The sequence below is a fragment of the Mercenaria mercenaria genome, chromosome 19 (genome assembly GCF_021730395.1).
Source record: "Mercenaria mercenaria strain notata chromosome 19, MADL_Memer_1, whole genome shotgun sequence".
Classification (NCBI taxonomy): domain Eukaryota; kingdom Metazoa; phylum Mollusca; class Bivalvia; order Venerida; family Veneridae; genus Mercenaria; species Mercenaria mercenaria.
Genome location: NC_069379.1, coordinates 23,262,107 through 23,284,662, shown reverse-complemented (window position 1 = coordinate 23,284,662; position 22,556 = coordinate 23,262,107). Strand labels below are relative to the sequence as shown.

Below are 22,556 nucleotides of genomic sequence, written 5' to 3'. Positions count from 1 at the left end.
AAGGCTGACTCATGAGTTGTGTACATCGTCTTGATGAGGTGATTAATTGACCCAAGTTTCATGAAAATCCTTCAATGGGTTTAGGAGATACAGAGCGGATACAAAATGGAAGGCTCAAACATTTGACCCTGAATTGTGACCTTGACCTTAAGCCAACCCGGCTGACTCATGAGTTTTGCACATCGTCTTGATGAGATTATTTGACCCAAGTTTCATGAAAATCCTTAAAGGGTTTAGGAGATAAAGGGCGAACCCAAAATGGAAGGCTCAAACCTTTGACCTTGATCGTGACCTTGACCTTAAGTCGACATGGCTGACCCATAAGTTCTGCACATGGTCTTGATATGGTGATCATTTGGCCCAAGTTTCATGATTATCCTTCAATGGGTTCAGGAGATATAGAGCGGACACAAAATTGAAGGCTCAAACATTTGACCTCTAGTTGTGATCTTGACCTTGAGCCAACATGGCTGACTCATAAGTTCTGCACATCCTCTTGGTAAGGTGACCATTTGACCTAAGTTTCATGATTATCCTCCAAAGGGTTTAGGAGATACAGAGCAGACACGAAATGGAAGGCTCAAACCTTTGATCTTGAGTTGTGACCTTGACCTTGTGCCGACATGGCTGACTCATAGGTTCAGCACATCGTCTTGATAAGGTGATCATTGACCCAAGTTTCATGATTATCCTCTAAGGGGTTTAGGAGATACAGAGCGGACACAAAATGAAAGGCCCAAACCTTTGACCTTGAGTTGTGACCTTGACCTTGAGCCGACATGGCTGACTCATAGGTTCTGCACATCGTCTTGATGAGATGATCATTTGACAAAAGTTTCATGAAAATCCTTCGAAGGGTTTAGGAGATAAAGAGCAGACACAAAATGTTACAGACGGAAGGATGGACGGACGGAGAGAGCATTCCTATAATGCCCCCCCCCCCCACCACCATTTGTGGTGTGGGATTAATTAGTCCAGAGTTTGTTGGAATTCTTCTCAAAAGATGCCACAACAAGAGCTGTCAAAGGAGACAGCGTGCTCAACTATTTCAATGATAGTGAAACTGGGCACATCTGAGGATGCTGGAGCAGTCACTGGAGTGTTTAATGACTCCAATGGTGGATGAAGATATTGGACAACAGCTTGAGTCTGTGTCAAAAATATTAAGTGATAAGAGAGATAAAGATAAAGTGTATCAAAACATTAAATAAGTATAATTCTAAGCAAAAAGTGGGCATAATTCATAAAATATTGGTGTAAGAGTTGTGCACCTGGTGTTATATGATGTGGGTGATGATGTGGAACGACTACAAGTCTGAACCAAATCCATTTCATAATAACTGAGATATAGTGAAAATGCATCAAAATTAATCATAAATTCTAAGTAAAAGGGGGCATAATTAATGAAACATTGGTGCCAGAGTTACGCACCTTGTGTCATATGATGTGGGTGATAAGAAGGAACAAATATTTTAAGTTTGAATCAAATCCATTTAGTAATAACTGAGATAGAGTGAAAGTGCATCAAAACTTTAACCTGAATTCTAAGTATAAGAGGGTCATGATGACCCTGGATCGCTCATCTGAGTTATATGAGCTACATGTTTCAAATGTCAAACTGATGCTAAAATATTAAGAAAGTAGGTCAATAGGTCATATTCATGGTCATTGAAAGTCAGTTTTAAGACCTTTGTGCAAAACTGTACATGTCAACCACATTTCAAGGCTGTATCTTTAAAAACAAGAAAGTAGGCCAGTAGGTCAAGGTCTCAGTCAGGTGACCCCTAATCACTAGGAGTCATCAGGTAATTATAATTAACAGTTTAGGAAATATTATCTGATAGTTTTTTAAGTATTTTTTCCTATATAACTCATATAACAAGTGACCCCTAGGGCTGGGCCTCCTTTCATCCATGGGGCATAATCTGAACAATCCTGTTAGAGATCCACTAGGCAATGCTACATACCAAATATCAAAGGCCTAGGCCTTGAACTTTCTGATAAGATTTCTATTTTTTTCCCTATTTAAGTCTATGTTAAAACTTTGGACCCCCAGGGCAGGGCCTCTTTTCACCCCAGGGGCATAATTTTAATAATTTTGGTAGATGAACACTAGGTAATGCAACACAACAAATATCAAAAGCCTATGCCTTGCAGTTTTTTAAAGATTTTTCCAATATATAAGTCAAACTTGAGACCCCCCGGTGCAGGGCCTCTTTTCATCCCAGGGTATCAATTTGAACAATCTTTATAGAGGACCACAAGGCAATGCTACATACCAAATATCAAAGACCTAGGTCTTTTCAGACAAGAAGATTTTTAAAGTTTTTTCCTATATAAGTCTACGTAAAACTTGGTGGGGCCTCTTTTCACCCCAGGAATACAATTTGAAAAATCTTACTAGACGACCATTAGATGATGTCACACGCCAAATATCAAGGCTCTACATATTGCAGTTTTGGAAAAGAACATTATTAAAGTTTTTCCTTTTGGTTGCCATGGCAACCATATTTCTGCATGGAATTCATTTCTTTGAATAAATTTGAAAGGAGGCCATGCAACGATCATTCCTGTGGAGTTTGGTGTAATTCTGCCCATTTGTTTTCAAGAAGAAGACTTTTTTTTGAAAATGTTGACAGATGACACACGACAGACGACACATGACAGACGACACACGATGGACATTAAGCAGAGACAAAAGCTCACCATGAGCCTTTGGCTCAGGTGAGCTAAAAGGGGGATAAAATTCATGAAATATTGGTGCAAGAGTTATGACCCTTATTCATATGATGTGAGTGCTGATGCTGAACGACTATTTTAAGTTTGAATCAAATCCATTTAGTAATAAATGAGATAGAGTGAAAGTGCATCAAAACTTTAATCTGAAATTCTAAGTAAAAGGGGGGATAATTCATTAAATATTGGTACCAGAGTTATGGATTTTGTGTCATAAGATGTGGGAGATGATGTGGAACTACTAGTTTCAGTTTGAATCAAATCCATTTAGTAATAACTGAGACAGAGTGAAAGTGCATCAAAACTTTAACCTGAAATTCCAAGTAAAAAGGGCTGGGGATAATTCATGAAATATTGTTGTGAGAGTTATGGCTCTTGTGCCATATGATGTGGATGATGAAGAATAACTATTTTAAGTTTGAAACAAATCCATCAAGTAATTACAGAGATAAAAAGGAAGTGTATCAAAACTTTAACGTGCGGACACGGAAGGACGTCGATGCCGGTTCGAGTAGGACAGCTCTCCATACTTCGTATAGTTGAGCTAAAAATGATCGAATCTGCGTAAATTTTGAATTTATTTTTCTCAGGCTTACAAAAACCAGGATATTCTCACAACATACTTTGGTAACTCACAAATATTTAAAGGATATAATGTAATTGAAAATATATTTATCTCATAAATATTGGTTGGAAAACGTTGTTCAGTAGCTTTTACAAAGATTACGGTATGTCTTTTCCCGAAATATTCAGGCTAGGATTATAACAATACAAGCTGAAGTAATATTTTAACATGTAATTCTGGCTTCCTTTAAAAAGTACATCATGAGTATTTCATTTGTTTTGATACAATATTAGTATTCTAATTAGTATTTTAGTTCCAGAAGTACAGCTTTAGTATGTACGAGGGGTGTTCAATAAATATGTAGAAATGTGCTCTCATTTCTTTATTTCTGGTCCTATTTTGCTAAAATTTGAAAATATGATGGATAGAAACATAATAAATGCGAATATTTAAATTTCAGATATCAGAACATGCATAATATTTATTTATCATCTCCTAGGCAATATCATTACCTAAAAAGTGGCCCAACGTCATTAAGACGCTGTCATATCACAAACAATTAATCAATACAAATTGTGATTACCATTCAATTTGGTTCAATGTTTATTGCAATTAAATGCATTTTCTACACCTTCCTACCAATAAATAAACTAGAAGATGCTTTTGTAAAAAAGCGCATGTCTCCCCCACTGCATAGTCGTATGTGCAAGAAGTCAATAGGGGACAAGAGCGAAAGTCAAAGAGACACTGATGGTTGGCTGCAATAGGGATCACCTATTTGGCATGTCCAATCATCCACTAAGTTTCAACATTCTGGGCCTAGTGGTTCTCAAGTTATGAATTGGATACAGTTTTATGAAGTTTCAACATTCTGGGTCAAGTGGTTCTCAAGTTACTGACCGGAAATGGTTTTCCATGTTCATTCCCCTGTGACCTTGACCTTAAATAGAGTGACCCTCAAATAGATAGGGGTCATCTCCTCTGCATGACCAATCATCCTATGAAGTTTCAACATTCTGGGTCAGGTGGGTCTCAAGTTACTGACCGGAAACGGTTTTCCATGTTCAGACTCCTGTGACCTTGAACTTTAACTAAGTGACCCCAAAATCAATAGGGGTCATCTACTCTGCATATCCAATCATCCTATGAAGTTTCAACATTCTGGGTCAAGTGGTTCTCAAGTTATTGACCGGAAACGGTTTTTCATGTTCAGGCCCCTGTGACCTTGACCTTTAATAGAGTGACCCCAATATCAATAGGGTCATCTACTCTGCATGACCAATCATCCTATGAAGTTTCAACATTCTGGGTCAAGTGGTTCTCAAGTTACTGACCAGAAATGGTTTTCCATGTTCAGATCCCTGTGACCTTGAACTTTAACTCAGTGACCCAAAAAACAATAGGGGTCATCTACTCCATAAGTCCTGCCACCCTATGAAGTTTGAAGGTTCTATGTCAAATGGTTCTCCAGTTACTGATCAGAAATGAAGTGTGACGTACGTACGTACGGACAGGGCAAAAACAATATGTCTCCCCCAGAGGGGTGGTGACATAATTTTGTCCATATGATATTTCAGTCGTATTGATGAAATGGGACACTGAACTGTGATGCCGTATCAAGGAGCTCTTTAAATGATAATTGATAAAACGTGACAAAACGTCATTTTTCATGTCTGTACCACGAGTCGTCAGCAATATTCTCCTGACCACTTTTAAACGTTCCATTCCACTGATAAAATTTTGTTTTCTTCAGGGCTCCATTAAACCTATAGCAGTAAAGCATTAAATTTTGTCTCTTTCCTTGATTTTCGATTCAAAACACAAAGTGTTATCTCATGACTCCGTTCAACACTGACTTTCAAGCGATGACCAACATAATATGCCTGCCAAACATTTTAATGATGTCACATTTATAGTTTGACGTTATTGGCGTAGCGCTTACACTTCATATTTATAAATTATCCAATTAAAGAAAAGGTACCAGTGGCAAGTAATGTTTTAGTGCGTGTAGTATAGAAAAGGAGACAAAATTGGGCTGGATAATTCACATGATGTTGCCATGGGGACTAGTATTTACTTATTATTTATCCAAAGAAAACAGATCAGTATTCCCTAATCTACATTATTTAGCAGTTTCATTCATTTTTGATGATACATGAAGAAATGAGAGCACATTTCCGCATATTTATTGAACACCCCTCGTATTTAAACCCCATTCATAAGCAAATGAAGTATAAAATTGGTGTTTTGTTGTAGTGTTTTATTTTTATGCTTTATTAGTACTGAACTGGCTCATTTGCATATTTCTATACCAATCAAATACTGTACAGAATTAGTATTTAATTAATATTATATATTAGTGTTTTGCATGCCACTTTTTTTCACATGGGATACAATGTACATCTGATTCCCTTTAGGTACAGTCAAAATCAATGATTTAATTGATAATAAATTTGAAAAATTAAGTACAAAAAGGGAGATAATTTTGGATTATATAAGAGAGAAGTACTAAGTTCCTAAGATTTTAACTTTGTCTGGATTACATTAACCATTTTGTCAAGTTACATAAAATCCCAGATAGATATAGTAGATTTAGATACTGTCTTAAATGTTTCACACTGGGCAGAACAAAGTGATTAAAATGTACATGTAGATCCACTACAAAACTTAATTGTCTGTTGGGAAGGTACAAAATGTCTAACCAAAGATGTTTTCTCAGAAACTTTGTTATCCTATGAAATGAAACTAAAATGCCACAAGGTGACAAAGCCCTAGATTGCTCACCTGAGTTACACTGCTTGATTGAACAATGATGACATTGTACACTAAGAGACAATATCAAACAAGAAGATTTTTAAAGTTTCCACAACATACATACAGGGGAAAGTGACTAAACCTGCTGGTGGCCATGTTTTTTTGATGAAACAGAATAATTTGAACAATCTTAGTAAAGGCCAGGTAACACAAAGACAGATTGTGTGAAATTATCTTGAAATCTGGCCAGTACAATGTAGTTACATACAAGAAGATTTTTCAAGTTTCCACTATATATGCATATAGGGAAAAGTGACCACGCCCTCTGGTCTCCATGCTTTTTCAGGAATCAAAATAATTAGAACAATCTTGGTAGAGTGTCAAGTACCAATTGTGTGAAATAATTTTAAAATTTGGCAAGTTGCATTTCATACAAGAAGATATTTAAAGTTTCCACTTTACACATATCTATAGGGAAAAGTGGCCAAGTTTTCTGACAAATTGGAATAATTTGAACACTTTTGGTAAGGACCAATATTTTATTTACCGTTGCTTTGTGAAACAACTAACATAAGCTCTGTAGAGCTTTTGAGCGACCCTATTCTAAGAACAGTTAAACCTTACCCCCAGCAATTTGCTGGTACCCATGATTTACAGCTGCGTCGACTGAGGCAATCGTGATAAAGTGCCTTGCCCAAGGACACACCACAATGGGAGGAGCCAGGAATCGAACCCGGGGCCTTCATTCCATAGGAAAGCGTCTTAGCCCTCTCGTCCGATGCGTCCACATATGTGCAACCAAATGGAACAGTTTGTAAAATTTTGGAAGAAGACCACCAAAGGAACATCCAGGCCAAGTTTCATCAACTTCCACCACACTGTTTCAGAGGAAATGTCGTTTGAAGAAAAGTGTGGACATAAGGACGCCGGACAGTCAGAGGTCTGACGCTGATGGTGAGTGATCACAACAGCTCATCGGAGCATTTTATACTAAGGTGACATAAAATAGGCAGTACTATTGAAAGGATATGAGATTCTGTTTGCTGTTAGATCAAGTTCTTCTACATATTTAGCTGTCCTTTCTATCAAGTCTTGAGGAAGCTCGGTTAAATCACGATAAGCTATATTCTGGTATCTGTATTCTGTTCCCATTTTACACACTGGTTCTGAAAATATACAATAAAGTGCAATATCAGATGAGATTTTAGTTGAATTGATGTGTGCTCTGAAGTTTTGAGAGAAAAAGCAATACAACTTTGACTTTCATCAAATGCGCTGAGTACCAAATCGGGAATAACTGATACTATTCAACAATTGTTCAACAAAAGTAAATGTGCACACTGTTATTACCAAGGAATAAAATATTCATAAGCAGACTGAACTGTATGTTATATACTTTTAGACATATTACCGGTATTTGATAGTAGTCACAAAGCATGTTCACCAAAATTGTTTAATTCCCTATGGCAAAAAGGAGACATCAACACTGGACTGAATAATTTTGGCAGAGAGTAAACCAAGGAACACCTCTATGAAATTATTTCAAAATTACACTAGCAGTTTTTGAGATTTTAGAAAATTTCAAGGTTTTTTTTCATTTCCACTAATTATTATTTGTTAAATCTGATGCAATAGTGGCATGTTTTGGTGGAAATATTCTGATTCCGGACCCTTGTAGTGGTTTTAAGTTTAATGCAGTCTAAGATTTGTATCCAATAGATATTGCATTCAGGAATATATCTGATTTAACCTTCATTTTGTTAAAACACGAACTATGTCAAACAGACACTGCAATATAATACTTCTTTCAGTTTATTTATGGAAAGTGCCTATCTGTCGGGTAACCGGACGCCTAGCCTGCTTTCTAGCTGTCCAGTAACCAGACATCTAGAATATTCTATAGGGGTTTTCTAGGCATGCATCAAGTAATCAATTTATTAATGAATTATGTATTTTTCTATTACATATTGTACTATATTTCATATAATAAGTTGCTTACCTTCATCTGATCAATGTTTGTGTTAAAAATGCTGCTGCTCATTAAATTACTGTGGTAGTTTAAAAGTGTTTCCAGTTGTGTTATTGTTGTGCCGAGTTTCAAAGATAATGTAAAGATAAAGTGTTGTGTCTGATTTGGTACAGAGAAAGTAATAAGAAATCATAGAGATCCCCTTTTAGCCTGCTTATTGCATACCTTAAGCACATACACCCGTATCATGAAAATATATATAAGAATTTGTTTTGAAATGTCGCAAAATATCATCACTAAAAATGTCACTAATTATCACTTTTACCTTAACTTCTACATATTTTTATAGTAGGTATTAAGTACTCTATTAAAAAAATGTGTATTGTGTCTACGTGTATTTATCAAGATCTAATTTATAAATATAATGTCGGTATACGCCAGTTAACAAGGAACAACGGTAACGATGCAAATCAACGTTTATTGGCAGAGAAACGTAAATCAACTCTTTATGATTACAAATGGAGGAGACAGACAAAAGGGCGACAACCCTTGCAACATAAAGCTAACAACTGTATGTCGTACTAATACCGTACAACTGTGTATACAGTGGCGCAACCTCTTCTTCTATCTTTAAAGAAAAACTATTCTCAATTATTAAAAATAGTTAAGTATCCAACTTAAAAGTACAAGTACGGTAGTTCAGAACATGAATTTATGTTTCAAGCTGATAAAGGAAAAATACGTAACATGTGCCGCATAAAAATTAACCATAAGTAACTGCTAAACAAAAAGTATGTCAGTATTCAAATATGTAGGTTATTAAACACTTGTTTAGTAAATATACCTATTTTATACTTAATGAGATTTCCTAATCATATAAAACATAAAACAGAAAAGCATAGTACAAAGAAATGTTAAAAAAATACACTGTCACATGGAAACATACGGATTCTAGTCCTATAACATGAAAAAAATTTCTCAGCCAAACTCTTAAGCTATCATAGATTATCAATATTCCAATGAATGTACACTAGTGTGTACTAGTGGTAAATATACCACCAGGTTTACAAATACTGGTATGTAGTTTATAGTCATGAATTGTTTATGTCTCATAATCCTCCAAGTACTTTGGAGGTTTACGACATCTTTGTGGCCTAGACTGTGGAGTTTCATCTATATCTTCATCAGAACGCCCCTTTTCCAAAGGGGGGCTTTCATCAAGTTCGCCGATTAACATTTGAGGTTCAGAAGGCTCACGAGGGACATTTTCATTTAGTAATGGTATAGTTAAAGTCGGAGGCACTGGAACCTTCTCAGAAATGCACGTGTTTGATTCAGTGTCCTTATTATCACTCTCATTTTCAAAATCTTTCAGACTTGAGGAATAATTAGAATGAATCTCACTCTCAACGCGGTAACATTCAGACAGTTTTATTTTGTAAGATGTAGCGCGTAACTGATTTCCAGTGAACTTTTTTATAAAGCACCATTCATTATCAATAGAAACAACAAGGTATCTGTCCCTCGCACGAGATTTCTGCTTGTCTGAATACAAATATACTAAATCTCCTACACTGACCTGGTTTGAACTGTGTGTAACATTAGGACATTTAGATTTCTCACTGTATTTATGATTACTTTCACGTAAACTATGCTGATTCAAAACGATGTCATGATCTATAAATGGGATCTGTTCATGTGTGAACTGATCTCTATGAGTCCACAGTTCACGCGCTGACAAGCCCTGATTGCGAATACGTGAATTAAGTCGTGAAACACAGATTGAGAGATCTAAACTAGACACTGGACCCCCTCTTGGTTCAAAACGCAATAGTTCAGTTTCTAGCTCTGCAATGGCTTTTTCAGCAACAGGGTTCTTGTTGTGATTTTTAACCCGTCCAATCTGAAGTGAAATGTTATACTGTTCAAGAAGTTTGTTATCCTTCAACGAAGTGAATCCTGGAGCAGGATCTACACGGACGACCGCGTTTGGGCCATTTAATGGATGCATTCCAACCATTAGGCTGACTAAGTTATCGCGTAATGTGTCGCGTTTCTCATCTGCAATAATGCAAGCTGACGTGTAAGATGTGACTGTTTCACGAACGACAAGTACAAGTTGGCGGTTTCGCTTTAAGACATCAGCCGCGAAGTTGATACCGACACGCTCAGGTGGTTCCTCTGAGGATTGTTTCACAAGACTTTCAGGAAATTGCTTAAGTGAAGCACACGTATGACAACTCTCACACACTCTGTCAATAGCTTTTGAGAGATCCAATGCATAAAACTGACGCTTAAGAACTAATTGTAACTGGTGTTTGGTGGGATGACAAAGTTTTAGGTGCAAAGCGGTTACCAAACCATCCAATACACTGCGCGGTACGATAATTAAGTCAGCTGGAGGTAACAATGGATCACTACGTCTAACAATGAGTAAACCATCATTAGTGATGGAAGCTACACTGAGGTATCTTTTTACGTCTTTCACTTTAGTTTGTTTCTTGGACGGACGCGTGCCTTGCTTCAAATGAGCCATAGTGAGGCGTAAATCAGGGCACTCTGTCTGGAGGTCTTTCCAGGCTGATCTTGATGTGAACGGTAAGCGACTGTTATTTTCAATAATGTCCTGAATGCTAACTGATCTGACTACTGAATCCTCAAGACGACTTATAAATGAACACACTTGACACCGTGGTTCCAAGCATTCGGCAGCATTTCTACTCGCGAAATCTGAAGGAAAGTTAGCTGACCCAGCAACATGTTGCACACTCACTTGATACCGACTAACCACAGAAAGAAATGAGGTAACGCGGGGACTTGCAGAAAATTCACCGCGACCAAGTTTCAGTATAGCCTGTACGCAAGGTTTACTATCAGTTAGTACACACGGCTTATGTTTAGACTGAATTATGAACGGAGCAAAATGCTTAATCGCGGCCGCTATGCTCAAGGCTTCGATCTCGCACGGTAACCATGAGACTTGATGTTTCTTAAGTGTGGCACTAAAGAATCCTGCCAGTAACAATTTGTTGCCACGATTGACATACAAAGTAGCACCTATACCATTTTTTGAAACGGATCCATCAGTTACAATCCATAACTGATCATCGGTCTTGGGAAGAGTTATAGATTTGTGTGTGCTCAAGGCATGTTGTGCAGAACTGAAGTCATAACGTAAGCTATCTGTCCACACTAGTTTATCACGTGATTCTTTTCCAGATGAAGCCGCTTCCAATGACGCTAAGTATTCTGCACACCCTGGTAAGACTCTTGCGAGCATCTTATAAGCACCTATGAATGCACGAAGATCACGAACAGAAGATGGCGGTGAACATGTTGACAAGACCGCAACCTTATGTGGACTGGCGAAGATTTGGCCATCCTTCCAAACCCAACCAAGTATGGTAGTTGAACGCGGACAGATGATTGTTTTTGACGGAGATAGCTTAAGGTTGCACTTCTGAAGTGCTTTTAGGACTCTGGTCCAGTTACGAATAAGTTCTTCAGGGCTGTTTCCCCCACAGTATAAATCATCAGCTAACTTTGCGACACAGCCATCTTGTAAACAGTCACCTAGTACGCGACACATTAATTCCTCTAGAGCCGTTTCAGAACCAGGCATTCCCATGGCACTTTTAGTGTACACTCGAACCCCGCGGAATGGTGTAGCAACACCGCAATATTTCATCGATGAACGCGATAATGGTATCTGATAAAAGGCACTTGTAAGATCAGCAACAATGACATATTTCCACTGACCAACAGTTCTCAAAACAGAGTCTACATCTGGCATTAACGAAGGTTGTGGTTTACTGTACTGTCCAACTTCAGCAAAAGCAGTTACTAAACGAAATCCACCAGATGACTTCTTGACCAGAAAGGAGGGATTTAGATACTCAACTGAGACACCAACATCCTCTGGTCGCTTGAATACACCCTGACCTTCAAATTCATCAAATTTTTCTTGTAGCTCTACTAGCTTATTGCGACCATACTGAGGAAGGCGACCTTTGCGTTGTGGGGGTTGAGTTGGTCCCATATTAACAACTGCTTCAAAAGATCCTTCCGCCCCATTATAACCCTGCAGGTCAGTACTGAAAACTTCATCATGTTCCCTTAACAGTTCTTGAAACTGATTACGAGTTTCACTAGGAAGGATTTCATCAGGATCAAGCTTGACAGTATCAGAGTAATACTTAGGAGAACTTGCTGCAGATACTTGTGAACTGTTACTAGCGTCATCATTGACAGAAGGAACACATGTATTCAAAATTTGACAGACATGATCATTTTTTCGTAACTGTTGTGGTTGGGATGTATCGTTGCACAAACGAATTTTTCCCGCGATCGATTCAGTAATATGAGGTCTCGGCCAATCAACAGTTCCAACTGGGGCATTGTCATTACGCGGTTCAATAGCTATGATACAATCCTCCGCAAAATCTGATGGAACATCAAGTTCAACATAGTCCCCTGGCCAGATGGTACCGACTTTAGCTCGTAGGATGCTAGCTTGAGCTCGTCTCACGCGATTTTCGTTTTTGTCACTAACGCGAGCACCGTAGTTAAAAACATCGCAACCATCAATGGTAATTGGCTGTTTAGCCGGTCGGACAGAAATGTCATTACGCGTCATGAAAGGAATTCCGGCAAGTATGTCACTGTCAAGATCGCCTACAACGAGAGCTTCCAAATACATGTCTTTATCTTGTCTAGATAGAGTTAGTCTTGTTTCTCCAATTACCTCTAAGGGTGTGAACCCGTCAGCCTGACGAGCGCTTTGATTACTCTTAGTAACAACGGCACCGATACGCGCAGCAGTTGAAGCCTTAATCATAGATATTTCAGCCCCAGTATCAAGCGTAAGATGTAATGGGAAGTGCTTATAAAATGCTTTGAAATATGGCGATTGCTTAGTGCTAACGCGTCGCGACATAGTGGCTACCCTAGAATTACTAGTGTCATCACTAACCTCCGACGAGGAGTCGTAAGAAACAGTCTGCCGTGCTTTACTTATATATAACCGATCTTCCTCAGGGAGGTCACTAAGATACATGCACTCAGATAGTGTTGCGCAGGCCGCCCTGCTTGTTTGCACAGTACACATGTTTTAGATTGTCTTTTGGATTTTGAGCTGGATATTTTATTCTTGCCCTTATATGATGCTCTTAATACTTTAACCTCCGCGACAGAATGAATTTCATCTAACAATGTGTCAAGAGCCAGAGATATTTCCGGCTTCAGAGAAGCAAGTGTCTGCGACCGCAGTTCTGTACCATATCTCTGTTTCACAAGCGCAGGAAGTTCTGGGTGAATAAGCCTCAGCCAGGTAAGTACAATTAAATTTTCAATGGTAGGTGAAATATCCTCGTCACTGTCCGGAACCTCACCATGATGTTTTATTGACCCGTCAGCACGAAGAAGATTGTCTTCTATAAAACTGGTGAGTCGTTGAAATAAATCTTCCGGTCGTTCACCTGGTTCTAGTTTCAAGTTATTAAAGTTCATGAAATGCCCGCCAGATGTCTGGAACCCGAAATGTAAGCGAATCGCTTGCCAGATACTGTTTATTGAAGGGAATTTTTAACAATGGTGTTCCTAGAAATTACTGGGCAATAATTGGCTATTTGTCCCAACATTAGCTCAAGATGGGTACACTTCTGTGCCACAGTGCGTCTTTTAGCCTCAGGAACACCCTCACCATCGTCATCAAAACCTCTAAGTGGATGAGCTACAGTCTTCTTTGCCCAGGTGAAACCATCAACAAGAAAACTTGCAAAATTTGGATCGAGGGATAGTGTGTAATGAAGATTTTGTTTCCACCCTTCAAAAGTTGTTATTGTTTCATTTTTGGTCAGGGACCACTGTTTCGGCGCCCTTACACCAGCCATAATTGTCAATTTGCGTTGAACAGTCAAAGAAAAACTGCCTCGTCACTGCCTTTGTTATAGCAAGTTGTTTTGTGCACTGGTTTATTGTTCAAATGTCCATGAACTCGCTCGTCCTCGGTGTGTAGGGGAAGAACGTGGGTTTGTTTAAAGCGCTGCCACCACGCCAGTTAACAAGGAACAACGGTAACGATGCAAATCAACGTTTATTGGCAGAGAAACGTAAATCAACTCTTTATGATTACAAATGGAGGAGACAGACAAAAGGGCGACAACCCTTGCAACATAAAGCTAACAACTGTATGCCGTACTAATACCGTACAACTGTGTATACAGTGGCGATGGCAAAACATTTACTTAACTATAGAATACGTCAAGTTATCTAATATTTCTACATTTAGATCTGTTTCACCATTATCAAATTTGATACATTTCCGTTTTTACCTGTTACATTTCTGCTTTTACCTGTTGTTGCAAACAGTTATTAAAATAATATATCAAGTTTTTGGTCTGAATAAACTTTTTGTTATAAAGCCTAACTTTTTTGTGTACTGCACAGTCAAAGATTAGTTATGTATAAAATACACAGAATGGCAACTGGCTGTAATCTCACCTGATCTCGTGTCAGAGCTTGAATAGGCGTTATCTTAGTAAAAACAAACATCAGTGAGCATGGAGTTACAATTTGTACCTTTAAAACTACATTTAAAATACATGTTAGCTTCTAAAACAACATTAGTTTAATGTGAAATAGTCTTAAGCCACAAAGTACACGTTTCTTACCATCAAAAGAAGCGTGGTCATTATGACGGTGATAATTAATTTACTGATGAATAATAATTATTGCTTTCGCATACAAAACGGCGCATGGAGAACGCATCACTTCCGGTAAACGAGATCTCATTCTGTTGTCACGTTTTTTTGGCGAGATTTGCTTTATATGCTTTTCAAGTTGCTGATCTATTAGTTTTTATAGCTCTTTGGCACAGGTAAATATTCTATCTTGGACAAACAAAATGTATGATAAATTCAATTTATTTATTAAAGTGTTCATAAACAAAAGATTACCCAACTGCTAGAAAAAATTAGCGGATAGGCTAGGCGTTACGAACAGACAGTGAGCTAGAACTCAGGCTAGTAGGTGTCCAGTAGTCCAACTCGTGACATAATTATCACTTTCATTTCAGTCTGATATTATGTCCAACTCAGCCATGTCTTGTATAATACGCGATATGTCATGAGCACTTCGCAATACCTGAAACAAGAGGACCATGATGGTCCTGAATCGCTCACCTGTTCCCACATGACCCAGTTTTGAGTATGACGTCGTTTTTTCTATTATTTGACATAGTGACCTAGTTTTTGAGCTCATGTGACCCAGTTTTGAACTTGACCTAGATATTATCAAGATAAAAATTCTGACCAATTTTCATGAAGATCCATTGAAAAATATGGTCTCTAGAGAGGTCAAAAGATTTTAATAATTTTAGACCTACTGACCTAGTTTTTGACCGCAGTTGACCCAGTTTCAAACTTGACCTAGATATCATCAAGATGAACATTCAGACCAACTTTCATACAGATCCCATGAAAAGTATGGCCTCTAGAGAGGTCACAAGGTTTTTTATTATTTGACCTACTGACCTAGTTTTTTAAGGCGGGTGACCCAGTTTCAGACTTGACCTAGATATCATCAAGGTGAACATTCTGACCAATTTTTATGGAGATCCATTCACAAGTATGGTCTCTAGAGAGGTCGCAAGGTTTTTCTATTTTTAGACCTAATGACCTAGTTTTTGACCGCACATGACCCTGTTTCGAACTTGACCTAGATATCATCAAGATGAACATTCAGACCAATTTTCATACAGATCCCATGAAAAATATGGCCTTTAGAGAGGTCACAAGGTTTTTCTATTATTTGACCTACTGACCTAGTTTTTGACGGCACGTGACCCAGTTTCAAATCTGACCTAGATATCATCAAGATGAACATTCTGACCAATTTTCATGAAGATCTCATGAAATATATGACCTCTAGAGAGGTCACAAGGTTTTTCTATTTTTAGACCTACTGACCTAGTTTTTGACCGCACATGACCCAGTTTCGAACTTGACCTAGATATCATCAAGATGAACATTCAGACCAACTTTCATACAGATCCCATGAAAAATATGGCCTCTAGAGAGGTCACAAGGTTTTTCTATTATTTGACCTACTGACCTAGTTTTTGATGGCATGTGACTCAGTTTCGAATTTGACCTAGATATTATCAAGGTGAACGTTCTGACCAATTTTCATGAAGATCTTGTGAAATATATAGCCTCTAGAGAGGTCACAAGGTTTTTCTATTTTTAGACCTACTGACCTAGTTTTTGATAGCACGTGACCCAGTTTCGAACTTGACCTAGATATCATCAAGGTGAACATTGTGACCAAGTTTCATGAAGATCTCATGAAATATATGGCCTCTAGAGAGGTCACAAGGTTTTTCTATTATTTGACCTACTGACCTAGTTTTTGATGGCACGTGACCCAGTTTCGAACTTGACCTAGATATCATCAAGATGAACATTTTGACTAACTTTCGTAAAGATCCCATGAAAAATGTGACCTCTAGAGTGGTCACAAGCAAAAGTTTATGGACGGACGCACGCACGGACGACGGACACCGCACGATCACAAAAGCTCACCTTGTCACTTTGTGACAGGTGAGCTAAAAACCATCCACTGTATCGATTTTGTTTTCCACCATTCCAGGTGACTTCACAGCTTTATTACAGATCACTATTGGCACATTTCATTTACCCGTAACCATCAGGTACCGTTACCAGCTAGCAGATAATGGGGAGCACAATGTCTCAGGCTAATTCTAAGTGCATGACTAAATTTGCTATTCAGAAATATTTTCCATTAAATCATCATTATGCTTGCAATCATGTCTGAAAGACTGAAGTACCTCGAGATTACGCCGATTTTAAATCGTTGTTCAGGGGGTTTTTTTTGGCCGTTTTTATAGCCGTTATTCGGCTATATTCCCAATGCCAAAAAGTATGTTTTTTTCCCAAAATGAGTGCAAAAATTCCCAATCTATACATTCTGAAAAAAATTTCATCAAAATTGCACAAACATTGACCAAATTATGGACAATTTTGTAATGGAAGTATGTTAAAGAGGTTGTACAGTGTGAAACAAGTGAATGAGAAAGTACTTAAACACATCCTTACTATATCCTATGGGACTACACATTTCCCAATCTGGAACATTTACGCGTCAAAATTCCCAATTTTGGGGGTATAGGCTATGTTCCCAAATTAGCTAGAAAAATCCGTTGTTGCTTGTGACGCTGTGGACAGGCAGTCAGGGAAGGTAACTAAAGTCACGGATTGGGATTAGATGTCCAGTAGGCTAGATACTTTCTTATTTATGGGAATTGTTGATTTAACAAAGGAGCTCTGTATTTTAGGTTACTAAGCACCTTATTTCATATCATATTTCACTCAAGTATATAATTGCGTTTCAAATGAGTCTAGGTATATCACACAGTAGATCTATAATTTTGTGAAATCTCCAGTGAACACTGTCAATATTATATGGAATAAAGGAATAGTATGCATAAGCACAATAATTTTTACCGATAAGTATTACAGGGAAGTCTGTCTACCATTTTGATCAGTCACATGATCACGAAAGAATTGTCAGAATTCCCGTACCGTTCCGTATCGTACCGGGATACGTAAACTATGGCGTACAATTTAGATTTGAATTTATGTCATTTCGTTTGAATGATTTGGCATCTTTATCTCATGTTGGTGTCCTAAGTAATGATGATGTTAAAGATTATTTAAGATTGTTTTTATTACTTTATGCCGATGATAGCCTACTGTAGTTTTAGCTGAGAGTCCTGCAATTAATTAGCTCCAGAAAGCTTTATGAATGCCATGTGAACTTTATTATATAACATATACTTTATTCGACATAAAATTGCATACATACAGTTTATAGTCAACAGTACAATTTGTGTAAAACATAACACATAAAATTAGTTTCAATCATTAACTGAGAAGATTCAGTAGATACTATTATAAACATAATTCCCGTAATGGTATGAAGAGAACTTGATCATAAATTATACTTACCATGTTTTTGCCACAACACAACTTAGTGCAAGGTATAAGTATATAATAATGATAGACTGGATATTGTTGAATATTTTTCATACCTTGGTGTGCAATTTAATTACAATGGCTCGTTTGTTAAGACAAAAGCACGGCTTATTGAACAAGCTAGGAAAGATATGTTTGCATTGTTGTAAAGGGTTCGAAAGCTTTATTTACCATTTTCGGCCCAGTTACATTTTTGATGCTATGGTAACACCTATATTGTTATATGGCAGTGAAGTATGGAGTATAGCAAACACCAATGCACTGGATCAGTTTCACTTGAAGTTGTACAATTTGATTTTAAAAGTTAAAAAGTCTACCCCAGACTGTATGGTTTATGGTTAGCTTGGTGCCAAACCTGTATCATTACTGGTTAAACATAGGGTGTTATCCTATTGGTGTAAGCTGTTGAATGGTAAGGATGATAAGATTTGTAAAGTTTTGTATAGAACTATATATATATATATATATAATTCTTGGTCTTTATAATGGCAACGTGTTACAAACCCCATGGGTTACTTATGTTCACAAAACATGAGATGAACTTGGATTGTCGAAAAAATGCATTCCTAATAATTGTTATTATATGAGACAACCTAGACGCGTAGCTAGAGCATTTTTCATGGTACGCAGAGGTAATGGAGCGGGTGGGGGCTATCGGGGTATCCTCTACTGGATTATTTATTAATGTGAGAACGGCAAATGGTGCATTTTAGCGTGTTTTTGAAGCAAAAACATTGTACGAAAACCTTACTCTTTGTTATTTTTATATAAAATGTTTTATTTTACTAGGTATATTCGTAATACTGCACGTACAATATGTGGTTTGGCAATCCATGTGATATATGTGTAAGTATTAATTCAAAACAAATGGTTAGTGGTGACACACGTTCAAAATATCATTATGATTGGATATATCATTCAAGAGATATGTCTGTAAGTTTTGTTTGTTTTGGGTTTAACGCCTTTTTCAACAGTATTTCAGTCATATATATACGATAGTTGTTACAAGTTATTTGCCATAACTCCAGACTGAACACTAGACTAGTCAACAAAGACATGCTAAGTTTCATGATACTGATACAAATGTACCAAATCTGAAATTGATACCCTGCATAAGGAAAGCATTTCGACAAAGGTCAGCGATGTCTACATTACGTCAACTTCGTTATAGCTATTTCCCTTATCTTTTTTCGGCGAACGCCGTCTAAGAACGAATTCGTGACGTGGACTGACCCATGCCACGTGACTGAAGTTTGCAAATCAGACTACTTGATGACGCATTATAGATAATTTATCAAAATGAAAGATTTATACAACACTTTGCCTGATTGGACGAGGGTGTCTTTCAGTAAGTTTAATAAATATAATAAAATCCTGTTCAAATACCAACATATATCAATTCACAGAAAAAAGCTGATACGGTCTGCGCGTTACATTAATAATGGTGTGATTAGCCGATCGATTAAGGTCTTCTAGTTAGAGAAGTATATTCCAGACCACTGATGTAATTATTCGTTATAGCATAACCTTTGTGAAAAAATTAAACCATTTAAATTGTTAAAGTGTGGTGTTTAGTTTTGCTATTTGGAAATTTTTAGATAGATGATTAAATACAACAAATGATATGAAAACCTCATAAACTGCTTGTCTTATTACAATTCACATCCCATCTTTTTTAAAAGATATTTCTTGTTTCAACTAAAAAAGTATTCTGCAAAATGTTTCTTACACCTTTTAAATTATTTCGCGGTTTTGCCATCATGATCTCGCGCTTCGCGCTTCTTGCATCACTTTAGCGGTATGCAAAGCCCGAGATAACGATGGCGAAGCCTGAGATCGAGAAAATTTAGCAATTTCGCTCTGAGATCACTTTTTGTTTACTTTATTAATTTCACTCAAGTCATATAAATGACAACATGAGGTTATGATATATTCAATACAACATATAAAACGAGGTCACAATCAAACATTATGATGAGAATAGAATTTCTACCTTTATGCGGTAGAATATCTTTATTTTAAACACATTTCAATTATTAAATGATAAGATGATAGTTTTAACAAACAAACAATATTTCTTATACTCTAATCCATTACAATTCATATTCATAAGCATATCAAATTTTAATATATAAAATATAATTTCGGTTTAATATATTTTTTTCTAATATGAGAAAAGGAAGAACACTCTAATAGATAGTGGTACTCGCTTCCAATATTACTTTGATAGCATGTACATTTTCTATTTTCTAAAGCTATTCTGTTCCAATTTCCGGTTTCTACAGGTAGTCTGTTGTTTCTAGACCTAAATTTTATTATATACTTAAAAAAATTCTGATTCGTTTCCAGTAAATAATTTTCAAATTAATAATTACAGTTACGCGTAAAGAGTACCTGTCATTTAAAGACAAATCTGTCAGTCGTTGCTTTACAATAATACTACATATAACCAGTTACAATCTAGAAATGCATGTGAATACCATATGTCATGCATACCACATTCTATAAATATACATTGTACATATTTCAACCATTTGAATAATGTTACATTATCGCCTGGGCATGAGAGCGAATCGTAAAGTGCGAAATCACGATGGCGAAGCGCAAGGTCACGACGGCGAAGCGAAAAATTACGAAAATTCTCGATTTCACGCTTCGTCATCGTGATCTCGCGCTTCGCCATCATGATTTCGCGCTTTGCCATCATGATCCTGAGAAACGTGAAATCACGATGGCGAAGAGCGAGATGACAATGGCGAAGTTCGAAAGTACAAAAATTTCAGGCTTTAACATAAGCATTGGGTAGACATTGTACCAACAATATTGAATCATAAAAATATATTAAATAAAACGCGATTGTTGACATCTTAAACCAAGTATTACACTGACATCTTGATTATATATTTTTTTTAGAATGTTGTTTAAGGTCTTCCGAAATATAATACTATAATTCAGTTACCTATTAAACCTTTGAAAAAACTATCACCAATTATAAAGAAAGAACACATTTATCTCACTGTGAATTGGTTGTCAAAAAATGTAATATCGTATGACTCCTGGGCAATACGCGTAGGATTTAACTTGGTATAGTTATTTGATTTATATTATATTTTATTTTCTACAACTTTGGGACCATGGCATAATTGATACTTTCATACATTTAAGTACAATTATAAGATATATCTATGATATCTGAAAATAACGTAATAATTATTATGCGTGACAAATTACGTCTGCATTGATATACACAATGTTCTATTCAAAAACTTTTAAGCTTGAAAATGTCTCTTACCGAGTTCTCAACCAACATTTTATTCAATTTTTGTCATTGTATTCTATCTTTTTTATAGAAACCGTGAGCATAGACAGCGTAGGATTGTAATATTTCACATAGTCAGGATTATTACAAAATAAGCAATTAAATAGTAGCAAAATAAAATAAATTGCAAAACTGTACCTAAATTGTTATAAAACTACAAAGAAAAATGTTTTTAAAATGCAGAGTACCCCGATCACGCAACACAAAATATTGCACAGACAGCTGTACCGATTTGAAACTTTTGTGTATAAAACGTCATCTTACGACCAAACTTATCGAATGCTTTAAACATATGTTTGTTCATCACTTTCAATGCTGTCAAAGACACCTTGTGTGAAGCCAGTGCAATGAGTTTCACAGCTGTGCTTTGATCGGAACATATGCTGGGATTGCCTTAGCAAGCCGTGTCAAACCAAAACGTGTTACATGAGGTCAGAGGCTATGCAGGTGAGACAGATTATTTTGTAGTTATTGGCTTTATATACTTTCTTATATATAGGCACTTATCCAATCTGAGAGAACGATACCTGTGCCAAGGATAAGTGGAGTTTTTAATAAGGATATGAGTAATATCGTAGTGACTAGCTCTTTTAAGTGTTTTTGGTGAGCATTGTCTGTCAGAGGTGCTATAAACAACGTTTTCAGTCATATTAGTTCAATTTAGCAGTAAAAGTTTTTATAACTACCTGGCCAGGAGACGCCATCGAAAATGACAGGTTTCAGATATGACCAATAAGCAATTAAAAGTATAAGAATATGGATTGGAAGCCTGTCATTCAACCTAGAAAAATAAAAACAGTTTGATTAAGTCTTGGTTTGATAAAGTTTTTATGAGAGGTAATGAACTATGCAACGCTCCTCACATGCAAACGAGCAATGGCTTATTTAGACTCTGTTATACAGGTAGCTGCACAGACTCCACGATCCTAAAGGATCAGGAAATGCCACACACGTACGCACGCTTACACGCACGCACGCACACACTGAATCCAAGTACAAGAGAATTTTGTTGTTATGAACAGTTTGATGGGCGATGTAGTTTTTTAAACGGACTCCTGACTCAAATCGGGTTGGGGCTATATATAGCAGTGTTTGCAAATTTAACTCACAGTTTAAATGTCCCGTTTGAAGTTGACCTAATCAGTTTGCTTTGCTGGA

At 37.0% G+C, this 22,556-nt stretch overlaps 1 protein-coding gene across 1 annotated transcript in view; it reads right to left on the bottom strand.

Annotated features, from left to right (window-relative positions):
• LOC123542921 (leucine-rich melanocyte differentiation-associated protein-like) overlaps positions 1-17,615 on the bottom strand; it is a 50,958-nt gene extending 33,343 nt beyond the window's left edge. The window contains exons 1-2 of the mRNA XM_045328968.2: positions 17,549-17,615; positions 7,086-7,221 (exon numbers count right to left, since the gene is read on the bottom strand). Of these exons, the coding sequence (XP_045184903.2) occupies positions 7,086-7,207 (122 nt within the window). The 5' untranslated portion in view covers positions 7,208-7,221; positions 17,549-17,615. The remainder of the gene's footprint in view (positions 1-7,085; positions 7,222-17,548) is intronic.
• Positions 17,616-22,556: the final 4,941 nt, after the last annotated feature.